The sequence below is a fragment of the Urocampus carinirostris genome, chromosome 2 (assembly GCF_059441175.1).
Source record: "Urocampus carinirostris isolate Australia breed hairy pipefish chromosome 2, RoL_Ucar_1.0, whole genome shotgun sequence".
NCBI lineage: Eukaryota > Metazoa > Chordata > Actinopteri > Syngnathiformes > Syngnathidae > Urocampus > Urocampus carinirostris.
Window position 1 is genome coordinate 11790552 of NC_142350.1, and position 22312 is coordinate 11812863.

General features: G+C 39.6%; 1 protein-coding gene across 1 annotated transcript in view; it reads left to right on the forward strand.

Moving 5' to 3' along the window:
- Positions 1-22312, forward strand: part of adcy2b (adenylate cyclase 2b (brain)) — a 72797-nt gene that overhangs the window by 34312 nt on the left and 16173 nt on the right. The window contains exons 8-17 of the mRNA XM_088328929.1: positions 510-668; positions 2616-2748; positions 5562-5738; positions 5831-5871; positions 6878-6958; positions 7044-7113; positions 11597-11694; positions 14668-14752; positions 15943-16083; positions 21434-21514. Of these exons, the coding sequence (XP_088185055.1) occupies positions 510-668; positions 2616-2748; positions 5562-5738; positions 5831-5871; positions 6878-6958; positions 7044-7113; positions 11597-11694; positions 14668-14752; positions 15943-16083; positions 21434-21514 (1066 nt within the window). The remainder of the gene's footprint in view (positions 1-509; positions 669-2615; positions 2749-5561; positions 5739-5830; positions 5872-6877; positions 6959-7043; positions 7114-11596; positions 11695-14667; positions 14753-15942; positions 16084-21433; positions 21515-22312) is intronic.

Genomic DNA, 22312 nt, shown 5'->3' on the forward strand with positions numbered 1-22312 from the left:
TAGAACCTAAAAGCAAGTTGGTCAGCGTTTACGATAATTGGAAATGAGTCTTTCGATACGTTGTGGCGGAATTTTGACCCACTCTTTGCAAAATTGTTTTAAATCTGCCATATTGGAGGGTTTTCTAGCATGAACTGCCCATTAAGTTCACACAAAGCTTTTTAATTGGATTGAAATCCAGAATTTGACTTGGCCACTTTAGAACTTTAATTTTGTTTGATTGTTTTTTTAACCATTCAGAAGTGGACTTGCTGGTGTGGTCTGGATCAATTTTTTTGGAGTGTGCCTAAAGAAATGCAATCGACATTTCAAACTTGCATTTTGTATTTCCTTGGGTTGCCTCTGTGTGATATTAAAATCGGTTTGATTATCTGGAACCTATGTGTTATAAATATGCAAAAAAACACAGTATTCAGGAAGAGGACAAATACTTTACGCGGCCCTGTACCTCAGTCATAATGCAAAACTAGCCCAGCCCAACGATTCCTAACCCTTGACATTTTGTTCAGGAAGGTCCGAGATGCCACCAGGGTGGACATCAACATGCGGGTCGGGGTTCACTCCGGGAATGTCCTGTGCGGCGTGATTGGCCTCCGCAAATGGCAGTACGATGTGTGGTCACATGACGTGACGCTTGCCAATCACATGGAGGCAGGAGGCGTGCCTGGGTAGGACACGCAAGTCGTGCTGCATTAGGCACAAGTAGACGTGCAAAAAACTGCCAATATATGACGGGTGGTTTCGAAACTCGTGTTTTGAGAAGCCAAGGGTGAACTCGGATCTTTCATCACTGTCAAGTTTCTGCCATTTCAACATTGTATAATGGTGCACTAGCAAAATAATGTTTTGTTCCCTGTGGGGCTTCCTGACCAGGGCCAGACAAATAGCTACCGTATTTTTTGATTTATAAGTCACACAGAAAAAAACCCATTTAGTCAGAAATTTGAAAGTGTGCATTATATCCTATTGCCCCCTATATACCCCAGAATTTAGTGGATAAGATTAGTATTGCATACTATAACTATAGTTATTGTCAGGAACCTGTCACGAGGCGGAGTGGAGTGGAAGGAGTGATCGGACCAGAACGGAGGCAGGAGGGGAGAACTCAATTGCGTGACGATCCATAAGTTTTATTTAACAAAATAAAAGTTGTCCAAAAGTCAGGGACAAGACAAACAAAAACATTCTTACAATCAGAACAGAACGGTACAGAGTTCCTCCGGCACGAACTCAACAGGACAGGGCATAACAGACGGAAAATGTTTTAAAAACTAAAACAGGACAAGGCATAGCAGACCGGGGAATGTGTAATGAGCCAGCGCCCGCCAAACCCACAACCCAGCCTTAAGTAGCAGACCAGCAATCAGCTGATCTGCTTCAGCTTGAGTTCGGGGGCGCGGCAGACTGGTCGCCATGGCGACCGTGACAGAACCAGGAACGGAGACGGGAACCCAATTGCGTTAGTTTCTTAGTTTTATTGTGAGGGAGACGTAAGCTGGCACCCGCGATCCAGTAATCGTTGATTGTGGGGAGCAGGTCGCTCGGGACGCGGAGATGGCACTTCTCTGGCGAGCGATAGCGGTGTCGAAGAGGGAAAAGCAGGTTGGGTTGTCGGGGCGCAGGAGCAGAGACTGATCAACCGGAAACAGGTCGAAGCCGGGAAACGTACAGGAGTCAAAAAACAGGGAGTCAGGTTCGGAAGGCTTACCTTAGCGGAAGCTGTAGGTTCGCAACGATCGGACGGTTTCCTCTTGGAAGGCGGGGGTTTAAAAAGAGAGTGACAGCCAATCAGCTGTCCGGGCTGTTGGCGCCAATTAAGCCGCCGTAGCTGCGCTCAATCAGCAATCATGACAGTTATGCGTTACCGTACGAGGTTTACTGATAGTATCAATAAGTTAACTATCTGAAGTAGGGTTAAATAGATTCAGTCAACCACCAAAAGATCATTTTACTTGAAATTAACAATGTACCAGCACCGGTGAGCTATTTTCAAACCATGTCTGTGGGCATTTCAGCCGTCCTTAGGGGGTACCACATTGGATGACCTGTTTTTATGGTATATCATAGTATTTCTGCAAAGATTTTTTTGATGATTGATCAATTGATAAACATTGTTGATAAAAAATCGAGTGCAAGGGAATCCAACCCAAGTGATGTCAGTGAGAGTACTGACACTTTACCACCAGACCAGAGGTGTCATACACTAAGGCCGTTCAGAATGCACTATGCAAATCAGTGATTCTTGCACTCTAAAAATACTGTACCTGTAGTGTCATCATAAGAAAAACTCTAATGCCTTTTAAAATGTCATCTGTACCACCTGTGGTCTAGTGGTGAAATGTCGCTGCTTTCGTCACCACTACTCGGGGTTCGGGTCCTTCTCATGCAGTGATTTTGCGATTTTTGTTCAGTGACCCCTGACTGAAAAATCTTTGATTTGATTTATACTTGTATCAATTTCAGACTCCTTATAGACATAGATATGACAAAAGACATTTTTTACTCCTTATATTGTGAAAAATACATTACATTTATTTCAGGTGGTAAAACAGTATTGCGCTTCTTAAGGAAAACCTCAAAAGTAAAAGATCCAAATGTGAGATTGTCTTCTGCAGGAGAGTGCACATCTCATCAGTGACTCTCGAGTACCTGAAGGGTTCCTACAAGGTGGAGCCAGGGGATGGACAGAGTCGAGACTCTTACCTGAAAGAACATGGTGTGGTCACCTTCTTGGTCATCAACCCTAAGGTAAAAAAAAAAAAATTGGGAGAGAAATAATCTTAGAATTGTTTCTCCAATTCAGGTCCTATGTGTGATTTTTACCACTCTTTCTTCGATAAAAGAGATGTGTTATTATGTTTCACTTATGCATTTATTAATGTTCAAGTATGTTACGGTGCACTAAAAAACTTGGGCCAGTCTCCAAGCACTACTCTGTAAATGTACTGTGCCTATCAAAAGTATTGCCCCTCCAAGAACTTTTTGGCATAATGCCCCTTTTCAGGCCTCCAACCTAAAGCTAAATAGCTGAAAATATTTTCTAAGAATCAACAAGATAGAAGAGACACAATCATGAAGTGGAACCCAATTATTTCAACGTTTTATAGTGTATTTACCACAAAAATTAAAATAAAAGTAAGTGTTGCAAAAATACTGGCCCTCTGTTCTCTCAGCTTGACCAACTGACTCCGGAAGTTCCCTGATGACCTCTGAATGATCCAATGTCGACCTAAATAACTGACAATAATGGACAAAGTGCACCCGTGTGTCATTAAGTCGCAGTTTGAATGCACGTGTTCTGTAATGGGCTAGAAAACCAGACACAGAAGCAACCAAGAGACCCGTGATCTCGTTGGATGACCTGGAGGCATACACAGCTGAGGTAAGACAATCTGTACATAAGAATATTATGAGTCGTACTCTGCATAAATCTGCCCTTTATGAAAGATTGGCAAGAATAAATCCCTTTCCGAAAGGATATCATAAAAAAGCCTGTTTGGCGTTTGCAAGAACCTGCATAATAGACACAAGTAACATTTTGCACAATATTCTCTGGTCAGATGAAACCAAAATTGAGAGAAAATGTTTTTGTAACGCCTACTTTTCAATATTTTATAAGTTATCACAATACAAAATATTGAATAAATGTTTATTTTTTCACGATTGTGTCTCACATGTTGTTTATTCTTAGAAAATCTTTCGAGTTTTTTCGATCCATAAGTAGTATGAAATATGGCAATACGTCAAAAAGTTCTTGGGGGGGACAATATTTCTGCAAGGCACTGTAGAAGAAGCGCAATGACTATTTAATGATCTCTTTGTAAAGTATGACAGAGCTTCCACTTTTCACCCTCGCATTCACGTTTATGAGCTTTTTAATATCCTGTCATAGATTAAAAAAAGACGGCCTTTGACTATACTTTCTACAAGCTCTGAATGGGCTAGGCCGTATCGAGTCCACTGTTTGACTGGATGTGTCATCTCTGCATCCATTGTTATTGAATTTCAGTGGAGGTGAGCCTGTATGAAAGGCTGTTTGAGAAGTCAATTGTACTTTCTCTCACATATAACACCGTACTCTCAAACATGCACGGCTATAATAATACTCTGTACAATCATGCTAATGCACAAAACCTACTATACTCTTTCATGCACACTACAATACTGTCACACACATACTACCATAGACCGTCACACACATTATTATTCGCTTTCATGCACACTACTATAGTGCCACTCACACACTGCTATAGACTTATACACACATCACTATTCTTTCTCAGACACCATTAAAATTGCCCTTACAATTTATTTACCTCAACTTTCGGTGTTGTTTTACTTTGGGTACTTTAGGTAACCATGGCGATGCACACTGATCAGTGCATATATGTTGTACAGTTTGATGTCAAACTGAAGTTGCAATCAGTATAAAATTATGTTTGAGAGAGCGTAGTACTGTACGTACGAGAGTATAGTGGTATGTGTGAGAGCGTAAAGTAGTGTGTATGAGATTGTAGGTGTATGTATGAGAGAGTATAGTAGTGTTTGTGCGTGGGTCTGTTTGTGTCTAAATAAGAGTATAGTTGTGCATGTGTGAGTATGACGTTATTTGTGAGAGAAAGTATGATTTCCTTTTCAAACAGGCTCTCATAAGCCTCCAGGTTTCGTGTCAAGGCATCCTCAAAAAATATCAACAAAATCGATAAACATCTGCTTGTCATGATCGTGTCAGTAGTTCTCTGACTACCCTCACGAGCGCTCACTCCTTCAGCCCCGGCTACCACATATGTCCTAATTATCCCCCTCCCTATTTAAGTGCTTGCTCTCCGGTCACTCTTTGTCAGTCCATCAGCGAACTGTCTGCCTAACAACCTGTCACCGGCTACGGGGCCTTCCTGCTTCACCTGTCCAGCGTACTTCAGCTCATGCAAGGCAAACACTTTTGATCCTGGCTTCCCGATTGTCTCCGGTTCCCTGACTTGCTTGCGATCCACGACCACGCTCCGTTCTCTTGTCCCTGCCACCCGACTTGTTCCGATCCACGACCACGCTCTGTTCTCCTGTCCCGGCTACCCGACTTGCTGCGATCCACCATCACGCTCTGCTCTCTGGGCCCCGGCTGTCCGCCTCACCACCTGTCACCGGCCGAGGGGCTTCCTGTTCCACCTGCCCAGATCGCTGTTTTTTCATCCCTCCCTGATCCCCCCCGATCCCTGAAAAAAGTGTTGCGTGAAAGGTTACGCATTTGGGTCCACTGTTTGTTCCGGTCGTGACACTGCTTTTCTGTGGTCTGCTTTCTTCGGGGGTCTCTAATGACCTCTGGCTGCCAATTTTTTTACTGCAGCTCCTGACCACCGACCACTCCAAGCAGCCCAATCCAATCTTCTATTGTGACCTTCATGTTGATTGTTTTACTTGTTTCTTGTGAACACGTTTCAACAAATTATGGCTTGCAATGCCAAGTCGTTCTGCTTGTTTTGTTCAAAATGATAAAAGAAAAGAACCAATATTTTGCCCTCCCTTAAATTGAATTATATTTTTTCTTTTTTCAATGGTGTCAGACCGACAAGCATAGCCCTCTGCTTGGATTGCGCTCCCGTCCTTCTCTGGATGGCGGCAAGATGAGAGCATCCGTCCGAATGACGCGCTACTTGGAATCATGGGGAGCCGCCAAGCCCTTCGCCAACCTCCACCACCGAGATAGCATGAGCACGGACAACGGGAAGATCAACACCACGGTCAGTTCAGTCTCACTTTCATTTAAATGTAAAACTGTCCAACATTTATGATACATATTTTATTTTACGGTATTTCTTTTTTGGGGCGGAAGGATGTTCCAATGGGGCAGTATCACTTTCAGGGACGGGAAAGGTAAGCTATCGTCATTTTCTAGGCTGGGTACACTTGAGATGTTGAACTCATTCAGATCCCTAGATTTGAAGAATGGGGTTTGGTGTCTATATCGTTGATAAGTTTAAACATTAGTATACACTCAAAGTAAAGAGAGAAGACATCTGTGGATTTTACACTAGCAAGGAGAACATGGAGAGAAGCCTTCTGATAAGGAATTTCCATCCCCAATCAAAGGGCCTCCTCTGAGCCCGTTCTTTTTATTACATATCCTTGGTTACAAAAGCAGATTCATCCTAAAGCAATAGCAACAATGATGTTATAGTCCAAACAACAAACAACAGTGCGCAATGATAGTCAAAATAACTAACTGTATTAATCGTCAATGGCACAGAATGTGTGATGAGTGTACATTTCTAAAAGAAAACACACATAAAACATATGTATATTTTAATCCCAGAAACTACATTTTTGGGTTATTTCCCTTATTCTACTATTCGGCATTCCGGCTTCTTGGCTGGGGGAAAGAAGGACATTTTGTTCTCTTCTTGTTCATTGATTTATTTATACAGCACTTGGAATTGAAAGGTGCTATATACAATGTTTTGATTGATGTATTAATATAGTTTTGTGACACTCCAAATAAGGACAGAAGACATGAATCTTGAACCCGCAAAGTAGAACAGGAGAGGACTGTACAAAAATCCTCAAGATAAGAACATTGTAATCTATTCCAAAGTTCCACCCCAAACCCTTTTTTTATGAAACCTAATAAGTTACAAAAAGCAGATCAGCCCTAAGAGTGTTGAAAATCAAAGAACAGGAACATGATTGGCCAATAGTGACATATGTGTAAACATTGCTTAATAGACAAAATAACAGTGAGGAATATTAATCAAAATAACACCTATTCAATCTCTTTTGCAGAAGTCCAATAATAAAAACAGAAGAAAGCAGAATAAACGTATCAATGTGTTTGACATCTGTACCTTCCAATGAGTTTCTCCCTGTCTTTCTGGTCTTTTAGGTCCAAGTCACAAAGGAGGAGATTCGAGGAAGAACTCAACGAGCGGATGATTCGCACCATCGACGGCATCAACTCACAAAAGTGAGCACTGTCTTCGAGGCTCGAAGCCCTCCAAGGTTGTAAATACATTTAACATTCTAATCAATCACCATGAATCCTTCTTCAGGCAGTGGCTGAAGTCAGAGGACATTCAGAGGGTCTCATTGTTCTTTCACAACAAAGCCCTGGAAGCAGAGGTACAGCCAATGCATATGAAACAGCAACAGCCACCTTTGGTCTCAGAGTCAATCAATTGCTATGTTCTGCTCGCTACTTGTGTAATGGTGGTCATTAAAGAGGTTAGTATAGTGGCCAAAAACATGCCGGATAGTCCATACTCTCTTGTTCTTTAATGCTTTATCAAGTGATTCAATTCAAAAGTCTCATTCTCATACCTGAACCTCAGCCAATCCCCCCTTTTAAATGTTTACAAATCCTCTTATGAAGCCACAATAAACTTTACGAACACAACATGGCACCTATTTACTCACTGCAAGTCAGAATATGTAGAATACTGCGACAATATTAGCAATCTCTGACAACGTTGTTGTATGCTACCGAAGAGCCGAAATAAAAGAGAAGAGAATGAAAGAATGAAAGAGAATGAAATAGAAACTGATCTCGTGATCAGTTTAACAAAAAAACGAAAAAAATCCAACAAAAACTGTTGTTTAGGGTATACAATTTTAATGTTTAAAAAAGGTAAAATATACAGGGAAACCGTCAAGGGGTATGCATTCTCATAAATGCTGAGGTTTCAGTGGGTGCTTACAAAGAGTGACATGCAGTCAGGGTAGGCAGATGAGGCTGTCATCATTGAAACTATAAATAGACTAAACAATTAGATAGATAGATAGATAGATAGATAGATAGATAGATAGATAGATAGATAGATAGATAGATAGATAGATAGATAGATAGATAGATAGATAGATAGATAGATAGATAGATAGATAGATAGATAGATAGATAGATAGATACTTTATTCATCCCCGAAGGGAAATTCACATTTCCAGCAGCATCCCTGAGCTGAGAACAATACAATAATAAAGCAAAAAGAATACAATATACAAATACCCAGTGTGACGTGCAAATGCCCACTGTAGCGTGTTATATAGAATAACTAAATAGTGCTACACAGAATACATATTGCAATAAGATTCGGTAATATGCAATGTAGGTGGTGTGGTTTACTGTGGGCTTTTACTCTGCCGGGTAGAGTTAAAGAGCCTCATGGCATGAGGAAGAAAAGATCTCTTCAGTCTGTCCGTAGTACAAGACAGTGACAGCAGTCTGTCGCTGAAACTGCTCTTCTGTCTGGAGATAATGCTGTGTAGTGGATGCGATGGATTGTCCATGATTGACCGCAGCTTTTCCAGTACCCGTCTCTCAGCTACTGTTGTTAGGCTGTCCAGCTCTTTGCCCACAACAGTGCTCGCTTTCCTAGCCAGTTTATTGAGACGAGAGGTATCCTTCTTCTTGACGCTGCCTCCCCAACTTATTTGTATTCCAAACATAAGTTGATGAAATTATTATTTAAGCATACACATTATACGCAGTAGGGAAGGTTGCTGTTCCAAGCACCCTTAATTTCTAAAATGATTGTTTTTCTTCAAAATCTATTGACACTTTCATTCAAAAGAATCAGTATGTAAGGTATTACTGTACTGAGCATTTGAAGATGCAGAGTAAGCCACGCAATTCTCTTGACTTGTGGCAGAGGGTGATTGTTCTGCTCTCCCTGAGTGTTTGGTACACAATTTTACCAGCAGCTTAACTCCTAATTGAAAAAAGTTAAAATTTGTGTCCAAGCTCCACTTGATTTCAAAACAAAATAAGAGTGAAACACACAATGCAATACAGTGGTACCTTTACTTACAAATGTCTCTACATACAAGTTTCAGGTTACAGAGTACCTGAACGGGAAAATATTGCCTCTAGTTACAAAAGAATTCAGGATACATTGTCAGAAATACAGTACAGTACGTGTTGCCATTTGCCGCTCCCAGAGTTTTACCTGGCGTGAATCCCAGCATGCTCTTCGTGTCTCCTTCCCGCTTTGTAAGCAGTTTCATCACACCGGCACAAGAATTCTTCAGGGTAAGGAGTGGATTCCTCGAATAAACGCATTTTTGTGCGTTAAAACCCATAACGATAGGATAGAAAGTAATCTAAAGTGTAGTTGTCAAACGGGACGAAAAACACCGAAGATAGAAGCAGACAATTAAAACAATAAATCACAAAAAGAGCGAAATAACATGGAGCTGCTGGAAAGGCTGCCGCTCGCGGCGGCGCCTATGGTGTTATGTATATATTAGTGATAGTATTTGCGAAATAACAGTAATAAGAGTATTTTTTTTCTGGGCATGGACCTTTTTCAATAATTTACAAATAATACTAATAATACTCTTTATTGATGCTTTTACTGAAAAGGAGTAACGAATACACTTCTTTTATAAAGGAAAGTGTATATTTTTCAATGCTTCGGATTATGTATGGCCTTCTTGCTCTGCCAATCAAATGATGAATAAGATGTATATTAATTTCTGTTAGGGCCTGGCGCGCCTCCATCCACCATTTAGTTTGTCCCTAATTAGCCTCACCCTTCATAAGGACATTTTGGGACAGCATTCAGGGAGGGGTGATTCTAATTTCCACTTTTGTTTTTTGTCATCACATTTTCCAGTTCATCCTGGTTTCTGAGGTTTGTTTTATTGCTTTTTGAGTCAGACAGTTTTGTTGTTTTCGAGCATTTGTTTATTTTATGGAGCAGTTTTGTGATTTTTGAGTACCGTTAGTTTCCTGCTCTCAAAAACAATGTATTTGTAAATCTAATTGTGCCTCACCAGACACACACCTCAAGGCACATCACTTCGAGCAAGTAGTTAGAAGTTGCTTTTGCTTGGGAGACAAATCTCGACAACCCGCTTCACGATGACTAATTAACGCAACAGCTCGGCAGCCAATTAAAAAAACTAAACGACAAACGGGCTTCAAATCTGTTTTCCAGGGATACGGCACATGTACACAGATGTAATTGAAGGTCTGTTTTTGTGGGGCAAGACTCTCCAGTGAGAAGATGTATGGCACCACAATCTATTTCTTAATGACTACTGCAACTGATTACACGTACAAAAATGCCATCTTTTTCTTCACATTGTTGCTGATTATTATCTAGTTATAAGATTGTGGTTCCATTCTAACAAACATGTATAAGTGCAAAAATCTATTAACCAAAAACACAAACTTAATAGACGATTTGTTGTGTGTAATACATTGGTGAATCACATTGGCCATAGAAAACCTCGCGCAAGTCTGACTTAAGAGATATGTTCATGATAAATCTTGACAGTATTTGATATTATTGAGACAAGCAGAATAGCTTGCTGTTGCTGGGTATTTTCCTTTGGAGAGGTTGTTGGGGATCTTAGTAAGCCGAGCCGAAAATTGTCACTACCTGAAAAAGAGAAAAAATTCCTGTTACTAATCAGTCGTCCCGGCGTAACTCGCAACAACCCCTCATGCCCGGTATACGTATTCTTCCATGGTCCAGTAACATCTTGCAGAAATATTCCCACTCTGCTGTGAAAAAGTGCCACCTAAAGGGAATGGCTATAAGAAAAATAAGAGACATCCTACCTCACCAGCTCTCACCACCAATGAGTGACGCGTATACACACCCCGGCTCGGTGCAATGGCCAATTTTAACGCACATGTTTCAGCAATCCACGGCCCCCAAGTAGAATACTACGTTTTATGATTCAAATAGTAGAACTACCCAAATGTGCCAGGCACCCAGACTCAGAGCAGGGTGTCACAGGTCAGGATATATTGAAATAATGATACCAAGTGTACGCGTGGATGGGGAATCCAAAGCCCAAAGGAAGACTTTCAGGATCTTAAGAAGGGGTTGGGGAACGTGGTGCTGGAGATAATGGTCTTCGGCATGGAGGGAGTTTAGGAGCAAGAGGAGAGGCAGGGATCAGCAGGACATTGTGGGATCTAAATCGATCTCTTACATGTTGTGGGGACAGCTATTTACAAGTTGATGACACTAGAAAAGATACACCAAGCATTCGACTTTTTTTCAACTGCCAGTTGGAGAGGGGGAGGGGCCAGGAGAGGAGGTCTTGCGTCCATCTCCTTGGTCGCGCTACCAACTCTGGGGGGCCCTTTCCCCACCAAATTGCATTTATTTAGGCAGAACAAAGACAGAGAAAGAAAGAAACACCCCTTTGAGCGGTACCAATATTTGAAACAGAAAAGTGATACCATCTGGTTTAGAGATACACACTTTTTGTGGAACTATTTTAAGCCCACTTTACAGACATTCAGGCAGAATTAGGAGATGAAATCAAGAATACAAATTCAATGAGTCAAACATGTATCGGCTTAGACTTTCCACAAATGATCAACGTTCAAGCACCGGTCAATTGTCTCCGGCAGCAGGGACCCCTGTCTTGGCGGGGGCGTAGCTTAACACCACGTTCATCAATTTTGTTGGTGTTCATTAGAAGTGCCTTGACACAAAACCTAGCTCAGAGCACTCACGCAGACTCAAAGAACAAGTGTTAATTTTCCTGAAATTTGGTTGAGCCCTTTTGGAACCTATAAGCGACATCTAAACATGTACGTAAATTGGGATTTATAAACAAGTTAATGTTTCCTTTCTCTCAACAGTACAGATCCACAACCTTACCTGCATTCAAGTACTACATTACATGCGCCTGCCTCATCTTCTCCTGCATATTCATCGTGCAAGTCCTCGTCCTCCCCAAGTAAGTCCGCCCCGATCGTCACGAACTCCGACTGCGACGACCGATTGATGTTCCAAAACCTATTTGGCGCCGGTCGATTCATTAAAGAAACCAGGGGTGGTCAGTGAGGGGGGGAGGACTCTCTGGCCTGATGTTAAAATAGAGACGGGGATGACGCCATGCTGCTGGTGATTATGGATCGAGTAAATCAAAGTACGACACAGAGGAGAGCCAGACCAAATTTACTGCCTTGGCGGGTCGAAAGGTTTTCTCAGCATCGAACTGGCGCTTGATTAAAAAAAATGTTTAACTTCTGGTCGGATGTTCTGTGCCATGACATCATCCACTTTATGGTGGTTTTTCTTAAATCAAACCTACTGATGCGTTCAAGTAACTCGGGAACAAAAGCGTTTGATGAATGCTTACCCCTGATGAATAGAGGGCTCCGAGCTCTGTGCTAAAAACGAAGCCGTGTTACTATAATTTAGCACAGAGCTTGGAGCCCTCTATAGACTGCCAGGAGAAATACGTTACAAATCTCCATTACATTGATTGGTTGCCGTCTGTGTGAGAGGACTGTAGGAGGCTATTAGTGTTGCATATGCTAAATCTAAGTCTAGTAGTTCTACTTATTACTGCTCAAGAAAGGCTTCAGCACGCCCTAAAACGCTTTGGATAATGGAGAGATTACGGTAAGATCTATCTCGGGGGGTCTCAACTCACAGCCCGGGGGGCAAATAGAATAGAATAGAATAGAATAGAATAGAATATACCTTTATTGTCATTGTTACAAAATGGGTTAGCATATTGTGACAACGAAATTGGGCATGACACTCCAGTGTCACACATTCACAGTGAGGTAAAAAACCCAAGAAGATAAGGTTATAAAACAAGGAGGATAAGGTTATAGATATAATTTACACAAAATTTACACAAGAAATGTGTAAATGTAGGATGTTACATACAGTTTGGTATCGTAAGGGTTTGTGCAATATGCATTTGGTGCAAAAATGGTCATCATAGTGCAAAAAATAGTCAACACATGCGTTTGGTGCAAAAATAGTCATCATAGTGCAAAAAACGATAGTCAACATTGTGCAAGGTGAGCAGTAAACATAGTGCAGTCAACATTGTGCAAGAAACATAGACATGAGTACCATTTAAGTTCGTATGAGGTAGTGTTTTTGCAAGAGTTTTTCAGTTTTTTGTGCGGTGTGTGTTTAGGGTGCGAACCCTAGGAGGATAGTTTGAGGCCCCAGCCTTAATATGAAAGTTAAAGGGACATTGGGTATTTGACATAACTGAGGAAGACAAAATACAGAGTTACCAAAACGCGCCTTGTTACTTTTGAAAAGAAGAGAAATGTGAAGAGAAAAAAAGGACAAAAATAAGAACAAAAGAATCAAGACAAAAAGTAAAACACAAGAAAAAAAGGAAAAGAAAAAGAAAAAAGGACAACAAAAGAAATAAGATGAAAGAAAAGACAAAAAGTAACTCAAGAGAAAAGGAAATATAAAAAGGAAAAATAAAGAAATGAAAAATAGGGAGGAAATTGGCTTTTTGGTTGTCTTTTTTTCTCTTTGATTCCTTTCTTTTTATTTATTTTTTCTTTCTTTTTCTCTGTATTACTTCTTTTGCTTTTTTCCTCCTCTTTTTTTATTCTTGTTTTCCTTTTTTGCTTTTTTATCTTATTTCTCCTCCCCTATTTTTTCTTCCTTGAAAAAAACATTTTTCCCTTCTTTTTGTTTTTCTTTGAGAAAGACTGGGCAAAACAGGAAGAACAATGTCCTTTTCGTTCACTTTCAGTCTTCGTAGTTTGTAGTCTTCCTCTGACTCATTTTAGGTTGCACTACACACTGCCCCTTTAAGAACAGCAGAATGTTTTTAATCAGTGCTGTTTTTGTGGAAAATTTGCCCTAATCTCACCAAGATCCTAGCTTAAGCGGCCCCCTACTCAATTGAGATTAACTGCATCCTAACAAGCAAAAAGAAGAACTAGTAGATGCAAAAAATCATTAGAAGTCCGGCTAGTCATGCACAAGTGCACTTACCAAGAGTAAATGACTATGCATGTACACTGAACCCTCGTTTATTGCGGGAGTTACTTTAAAAAAAGAAGTTGTGTTAGGTAATATAAGTATAAACCTTTACTTTTTTACAATTATTATACAGTTAAATACTCAATTATTAATCAAAACCAAAGAACAAACCATAAAGGCCCAAGCATTCATTTATACAAATAAAAGTACTGTGTGTTGTACATGTAAACAGTTGTTTATATTTTACGAATGCCTGGTCTCTAAGGGACTGTTTTTGTCCAGGGGTCGGCAACCTGCCGCTCTGGAGCTGCGTGTGGCTCTTTGCTGCTTTCTAGTGGCTCCCTGGCGTTTTTTCCAAAATGTTTGATCATGGAAAAACATATGGATTCTGTAAGAACAAAGAGGACACAAATTTTCTTAATGTTTTCTAATAAATATATATAGATACCGTATTTTTTCCTTCCTATAAGGCTTTTAATTTTTTGCAGTTCCAGACATAATCTTTCTTTTGGTTCCAATATGGCTCCTCTAACATTTTAGGTTGCCGACCCCTGGTTTAGCTAAACTAAATGCAGAACACATGATGAAAATCGGTGAAGCAGGGAGAGCGTTAAAGGTGAACCGCAATATAAAGGGGTTTCTGTATTTGGGTCCAAAATACCCTAAATAGGGTCTACATGGGCCCAAGCCATTACTTGGGTCAATTTCAGAAAAAAAAAATTGAATTGGCTTATTTTGAATTGAAATAACTCCTAATAACTACCTAAACTGGATTATTTTGTTAGGAAAACTTAAACAATTGTGTCGTTTTGTACAAAACAAGCCAGGAATTTGAACTACATTGATCCAAGTTCTGGTTTGGTCCATTTTGAGGCAATCTGGCTATTTCTTGTTTTTTCAAGTTTGATCAGAAATAACGAAATCTTATATCTTGGTTTCTGTGCTTTTGCCATAGAACTGCATTGCTGGGGATATCCTTCGGCCTGGCCTTCTTGCTACTGGCGCTCATCCTGGTTCTTTGCTTCGCTGGTCATATTCTGGTGGGTTTGCTTGCATTTTTTAAAGCGTTCATTGTAAACATTTCCAGATCTAGTGTTCTCGTTTGCATCTTTGACGTCCACGGCTTTCGATGGCAGAGATGGAGTTTAGTGCCATTGACGACTATGGACGTCAAAACTCTATTTTACATCTTTTAAGGAATACAAAAGACCTTTTTTTTTTTTAAATTAGGCACAAAACGTGCAGCAGTCCTCCCCACAACCATGCAGATTTTCTTTGTTTCTGTCTTTGTTTCTGTCTTTGTTTCTGTCCTTTCTTTATTTCTTTCTTTATTTCTTTCTTTATTTCTGTCTTTTCTTTCTTTTCTTTCTTTTCTTTCTTTTCTTTCTTTTCTTTCTTTTCTTTCTTTTCTTTCTTTTCTTTCTTTTCTTTCTTTTCTTTCTTTTCTTTCTTTTTCTTTTCTTTCTTTTTCTTTTCTTTCTTTATTTATGTTTGTCTTTTCCTTCTTTTTTTCTTTCTTTCTTTCTTTCTGTCTTTTCTATCTTTCTTTCATTCTTTCTGTCTCTTCTATCTTTCTTTCTTTCTTTCTTTTTTTCTTTCTTTTCTGTCTTTTGTTCTTTTCTTTTTTGTCTTACTTTCGTGTTTTTGTTCTCTCTTTTTTGTGTTATCTTTTTCTTTTTTTTCTTTTCTCTTATTTTCTTTTTCTCTTGTTCTCTCTCTTTCTTCCTTGTTTTCTTTTCTTTCTTTCTTTTTCTCTTGTTCTCTCTGTCTTTCGCTCTCTACTCCTCTCTTGTTCTCTCTTTACCTGTCTCTCTGTCTCTCTCTCTTTATCTGTCTGTCTGTGTGTGGGGGGGGGATGCCAGTTGAGGCTTGAAGGAATTGAAAATCATTTGTCTAGCAAAGAGGGCCTTCTTAAAAGACACTTAAAATGGATGAAGATCACCACAGAGAAAAAAAGAGGAGGCTCGTTTCTTTTGTTTTTACCACTTCAGGGTTGGTAGAAGGAACCGATCACCATTTAAAAGCAAATTAATCCGTATATGTGAAGAAATGTCAGCCTTGTTAAATAACAAAGTAATATGCACCTAAATGCTCTCCTGGAGCGCCTTCTCGCCCATCAAGTGTGAAATTAAGCTGTTCTGAATTTTGCTACTGTAACATAACAGGGCATTTTTTTTGCCAGCGCAAAACCAGGAAAATTTTTATCGATTTTTTTTGTATGCGTCTCCAGCACGGCCAGAAAGGATCGATATGTTTTTTCCCATGGTTCAACACTTCCTCCCGTCTCATCGTCACCAACAATCCTTGGATGAGATTGGTCATCACTATGATGACAACAGCTCTTATCCTCGTCATGGCTGTCTTTAACATGGTAAGAACATCGCACATTGTAGCGATAATCGTGGTCAAACTTCTCATTTGGCCTTGGTCAATTAACGTGCAACGTTATCATTTAGTTACCAGGATTGGGGAGTAACAGAATACATATAACGGCGTTATGTAAACAGGATACCAAAAAAATATATAACTATAATGTGTTTCAAAGGGCTGTACAGAATTTATACTACTATGACACCATCCCCTGATAAAACCTACATGACGGCAAGGAAAAACTCAAAAACCTCAGCATGGGGAGGACACCTCAAATGACGCATCCCACCTTTAAATGATTTAATAATCTAAAAACAGTTGCACGGACTTGGTATGTTTTTTCTCAAATATACAAGGCAAGGATGCAGTTAAAACTACTGTACTCCATGTGAGGTGAACCTAGTTTTAATCAACATAATTTCCCAAAACCATATTGGAAACTGTGTTGGATCTCCTTAAAAGGGGAAAGTTAAACTTCTTTAAAATAAACACAATCTTCAAAATTTAAATTTGGCCTTTAATTTTTCAACATCTTACTTTTAGAAGATTTTTTTTTGGACATATTTCCTTAAATCATTAAAATTATAATATTATAATATTAATATATGATTAAACATTTCCATACTTGTCAATTCCTACACTTTCCCTGTATTATTGATAGTTTTCATATTGTGTACGGATTTTTTTTTTTTTTTTTTTCATTTTCAAGACCAGTCTTGTTTTGCCCATATTGGCTCTGTCCGGATTGTCTCGGTCACTCGTAGCAGATGACAACGTCATTGTAGATTACTAAGAAAGAGGAAGTCCGCAAAATCGTGCAATGTTCTTAAAAACATAAGTGTGTTGCACACCTAAGGGTGTAATGATGAAATAAAATGTTCGTTGATTTTATCGTTGTATTCTTTTACGTGTTCGCATTACACACACACACACGCACACACACACACTGGTGCGCTCACTCTCTGGACCCCGCTGCTGCCCCAGGTGCCTGACATGACTATATGACCAAAAGCTTCGCAAAACTAACAGAAAAGTGGCATATAATTAAAGTACAACTAACGTAACAACATCAACAAGTATGAACATACAGGGAGTGCAGAATTATTAGGCAAATGAGTATTTTGACCACATCATCCTCTTTATGCATGTTGTCTTACTCCAAGCTGTATAGGCTCGAAAGCCTACTACCAATTAAGCATATCAGGTGATGTGCATCTCTGTAATGAGAAGGGGTGTGGTCTAATGACATCAACACCCTATATCAGGTGTGCATAATTATTAGGCAACTTCCTTTCCTTTGGCAAAATGGGTCAGAAGAGGGACATGACAGGCTCTGAAAAGTCAAAAATAGTGAGATATCTTGCAGAGGGATGCAGCACTCTTAAAATTGCCAAGCTTCTGAAGCGTGATCATCGAACAATCAAGCGTTACATTCAAAATAGTCAACAGGGTCGCAAGAAGCGTGTAGAAAAACCAAGGCGCAAAATAACTGCCCGTGAACTGAGAAAAGTCAAGCGTACAGCTGCCAAGATGCCACTTGCCACCAGTTTTGCCATATTTCAGAGCTGCAACATCACTGGAGTGCCCAAAAGCACAAGGTGTGCAATACTCAGAGACATGGCCAAGGTAAGAAAGGCTGAAAAACGACCACCACTGAACAAGACACACAAGCTGAAACGTCAAGACTGGGCCAAGAAAAATCTCAAGACGGATTTTTCTAAGGTTTTATGGACTGATGAAATGAGAGTGAGTCTTGATGGGCCAGATGGATGGGCCCGTGGCTGGATCGGTAAAGGGCAGAGAGCTCCAGTCCGCCTCAGACACCAGCAAGGTGGAGGTGGGGTACTGGTATGGGCTGGTATCATCAAAGATGAGCTTGTGGGGCCTTTTCGGGTTGAGGATGGACTCAAGCTCAACTCCCAGTCCTACTGCCAGTTTCTGGAAGACACCTTCTTCAAGCAGTGGTACAGGAAGAAGTCCGCATCCTTCAAGAAAAACATGATTTTCATGCAGGACAACGCTCCATCACACGCATCCAAGTACTCCACAGCGTGGCTGGCAAGAAAGGGTCTAAAAGAAGAAAAACTAATGACATGGCCTCCTTGTTCACCTGATCTGAACCCCATAGAGAACCTGTGGTCCCTCATCAAATGTGAGATTTACAAGGAGGGAAAACAGTACACCTCTCTGAACAGTGTCTGGGAGGCTGTGGTTGCTGCTGCACGCAATGTTGATCGTGAACAGATCAAAGCACTGACAGAATCCATGGATGGCAGGCTTTTGAGTGTCCTTGCAAAGAAAGGTGACTATATTGGTCACTGATTTGTTTTTGTTTTGTTTTTGAATGTCAGAAATGTATATTTGTGAATGTTGAGCTGTTATATTGGTTTCCCTGATGAAAATAAATAATTGAAATGGGTATACATTTGTTTTTTGTTAAGTTGCCTAATAATTATGCACAGTAATAGTCACCTGCACACACAGATATCCTCCTAAAATAGCTAAAACTAAAAAAGCCCCACTCCAACTTCCAAAATATTCAGCTTTGATATTAATGAGACTTTTGGGTTCATTAAGAACATGGTTGTTGTTCAATAATAAAATTAATCCTCAAAAATACAACTTGCCTAATAATTCTGCACTCCCTGTATGAATGTTATAACATGAAAATAATTGTTAAATGCAATGTAATGCCCACTTCAAGCACCCATCATTCAGTACATGCACTCATTCATGTGTTTCCCACATTTACATATACGTACGTACATAATGCGCTGATAGAATAATCGTGTCCATCATAATTCTAATCTCTGATATAAGAGAAACAGAGAGAGATTACAGGACGTCCATAATTTTGGGGGAAATTTAGCTAGTGAACACTTTGTGTGTTTAAAATAATATTGGCTTCTTAATGTGGTTTCAATATGAACTAAAACAGAGTGAAATAGAAAGTTTTATTTTTTCTGCTTAATACATTCTACGATGTGAGCACTTTTTTTGTTGGATGACAATCTAATACATGACCTTGGTTTCTTATATTCCTTTTTCAAGGTTACATTGTTCATTTACCTTGAACGATAATTGAAATTGTATTTATATTTAATTCAGTTTGTCTTTTATTAAAATATTTGATATAGGAGTACAGTATTCCAAAAGTAATTGAAAGTAATTAAATTACATTATTTTAATAATATGATATTCGGATTACATTACTGATTACAATTTTCAACAGGTAACTAGTAAGGGTATTAGATTACATGTTGGAAGTAACCAATTTTGACTCTGACAGTTACTACTCACTTTATCTAAAATTACACCCCGGATTATTGACACCATAAAGTAGCGCGTTATTCCAAAAGTAACTACAGTATCTAGAAACACCTTACCGTACAGTATACACTTACATAAAGCAAACCCCATAAAACCCTTTAAAATAGCCACATTGTTAAAGCAATAGAGGAAACTGTGTACACCAACTTGTGGAAACGGTGCAATCTAGAAAGATTGTAAACACTTTGCTGAGACACTCCATATCCATTTTGTATCTGGGCTCCAAACCAGTCAAAGAGTTCCATTTCTAGGTGCTGTCTGGGTTGGTTTCTTTTTTTCCCTAGTCATGGTGTATTGCAGAAGACATTTTACGCATAAAAGGACCAGAGTTCAACTCGCCTACTGTAAATTCTGTGCTTCAGTTAGTTTGTTATTACTGTAAAAGCCACGTCCCCCTCCCCACACGCTGCCTACCATTTGCTACTGGGGACACACAAACAAATATGCGCACAAAAGCTGACCCCCTGATTTCAGTATTTTATTTTATCATTGTAAATTTGGCTTGGAGTATATACGGTTGGTAGAATATCTCCATGAGGAGAAATTTAGCGTCCACGTACTTTGTGCTCGAGACGTCACCATCACAACTGTATTTAGTTGTACTTTATAGGTATATATATATATAAAAGATGCACATCCATTGTAAGTAGCAGATTGGGGTATAGTAAGAGACATTATGAGTCCTGCAGAATAATAAGCAGTCAGAGAGCATCACCATTATCTTCTTTTAATGAGTGATGCTCCATGTAGTAATGGCAGAAAAGCTACAGCTTTTTATTAATAATGCATTACAGTACTCGTTACAGAGAAACCTAGTGCGTTCCAGGAATGCGTTCCATTGTAAGGGGTGAGTCCCATCACTATTTGCTAAGAAACCAGTGCTTTGTGCTTCAGCCATGCGTCACAATTAGCTCACTTTAGGTCATTCATTTCCATTAGGCCTGACGCCTGCATTTTACTATGTATTATCGAGTTACCATGAGAGATAGTCTGAATACACTCATTAACACTGGAGAAGAAAATCAATTGATGTGGTCACTTTTAATTGAGTTGAAATAATTAAAGTACTGTTAGGCCAGGGGTGTGAAACGGATGTAACCGCCAAATGAAAAAATAGGCTACAAGCTGAGGGCAAGACTAATCGAATGTTCAAATTTGTTTTAAATGACTGATAATTTGCTTGGCTGGATGGTGACAGCCGCATCTGGGAACCTCAGGCGTGTAGCAGACCGTCTTCGAATGATGAGTTTATTTAACGGACATTCAAAAAGTGGGAGAAGAGCTCAATGAATTCTGAACTTGCATGGAGAACAGAGGAATGTCCAAAAAACCATAATTATAAATCTGTTCTCACGGTTTCACCCTGAGACTGTTTTTTAATTAGAAATTAATTTATTAATATTAAAACTTCAAGGTTACAAAAAGCAGATCCGCCCTGAAGGTGTGAGAATCAAAGAACAGAAACATCATTGGCCAATACTGACACTGATTTAAACAGTGCATAATAGTCACAACCGCAAACAACCATGAGGAATAATTGTCAAAATAACAAACCACCATGGCATCCTATGCAATCTATTTTGCAGGTATCCAATATTAAAAACAGAAAGAAACAGAATAAACTTATCAGTGACGCATGGACTAGTGAACCTAAATGAACCCACTGTAAAGCTAACAAATCTATTTTAATATAAGCAGATGAATAAAGCAATATTTTTGTGGCTCTGTTAGTAATCTGTCATGTTAAATAGCCCCCTCCCCAAAGAAAATCCTCAATATAAAGATACCCGTTACATCGACCTTAAATGAAAGAAGCCAGTATTATTCAGGCTACACCAGTCGCCTATATTTTAGCAAAAGTGGGATAAAATCACTTCAAAGGAAAAGATAATAGCAATTTTCTATCATTCACACACCCACAATAAAATAAAGTAAAAAATATACATAATGAAGAGCTATTTTGTGATTTGGGGAATTTTCCAGTATCTAATACATTGATTTTGCTCTGAAATTACCTGTAGTTCTTTGTGGAGGACCCAGCAAGTCTCACAAACAGCACACACCCGCTTCAATCGGCCGGAGAAAGCCACTTTTATCTACCAGTAAGTTCCCCGTTTGCTCCAATCGTCATCATGTTGGAGGGAAAACCGAGCATCGAGAATCTTACATGCAAGGAGAAATCATTATAGTTCATGTACTTCCATTTCTGTGTCTAATTTATTTGCCTTGTGCACATTAGGATCTAACTATACACCAACTACAGAGCCATCAGTCTCATTATCCATGCAAGTAAAGTTGTGCAAGAGGTCTTACTGAACAGACTGACACCATAGGGTAAAATCATCCTAGCCGAAGAACAGGCAGGTTTCAAGGATGGAAGGTGCATCAACAACACCAGATAAACATCTATCGTGTCTTTGGGGCTGTTAAGAAGGCGTTTGACAGAGCATGACAAGCTGTATTTTTGGTTCCAACCTGCCGAAGTACAACAGACTATTGAACAGCTGAATAGCAATGCCAGCAATGCAATACTGATCAACGGTACCATTTAAGCATGGTTTTAAACAACAGTCTGTGTGAGAAAAGGCTACATTCTCTCTCCAACTTTATTCCACATTTTTATTGAGAGGATCATGACCAAAGCCCTGGACGAACATGAAGGTACGGTCAGCATTGTGGGAAGCAACGTCACTAACTTCCATTTTGCTATGGGTATTGCCGGACTGGCGCGAGAAGTACAGGAACTCGAATCTGGTGAATTACCTAGACAAAGCATTGGCCCAGTATGGAATGGAAATCAGCACAGAAATAAGAAAAGTAGTAATTGACAACTCCCAAGGTATCACCAAAACATCACCATCAACCATGAAGAGTTTGAACCTGTCACCAAATATAAATAC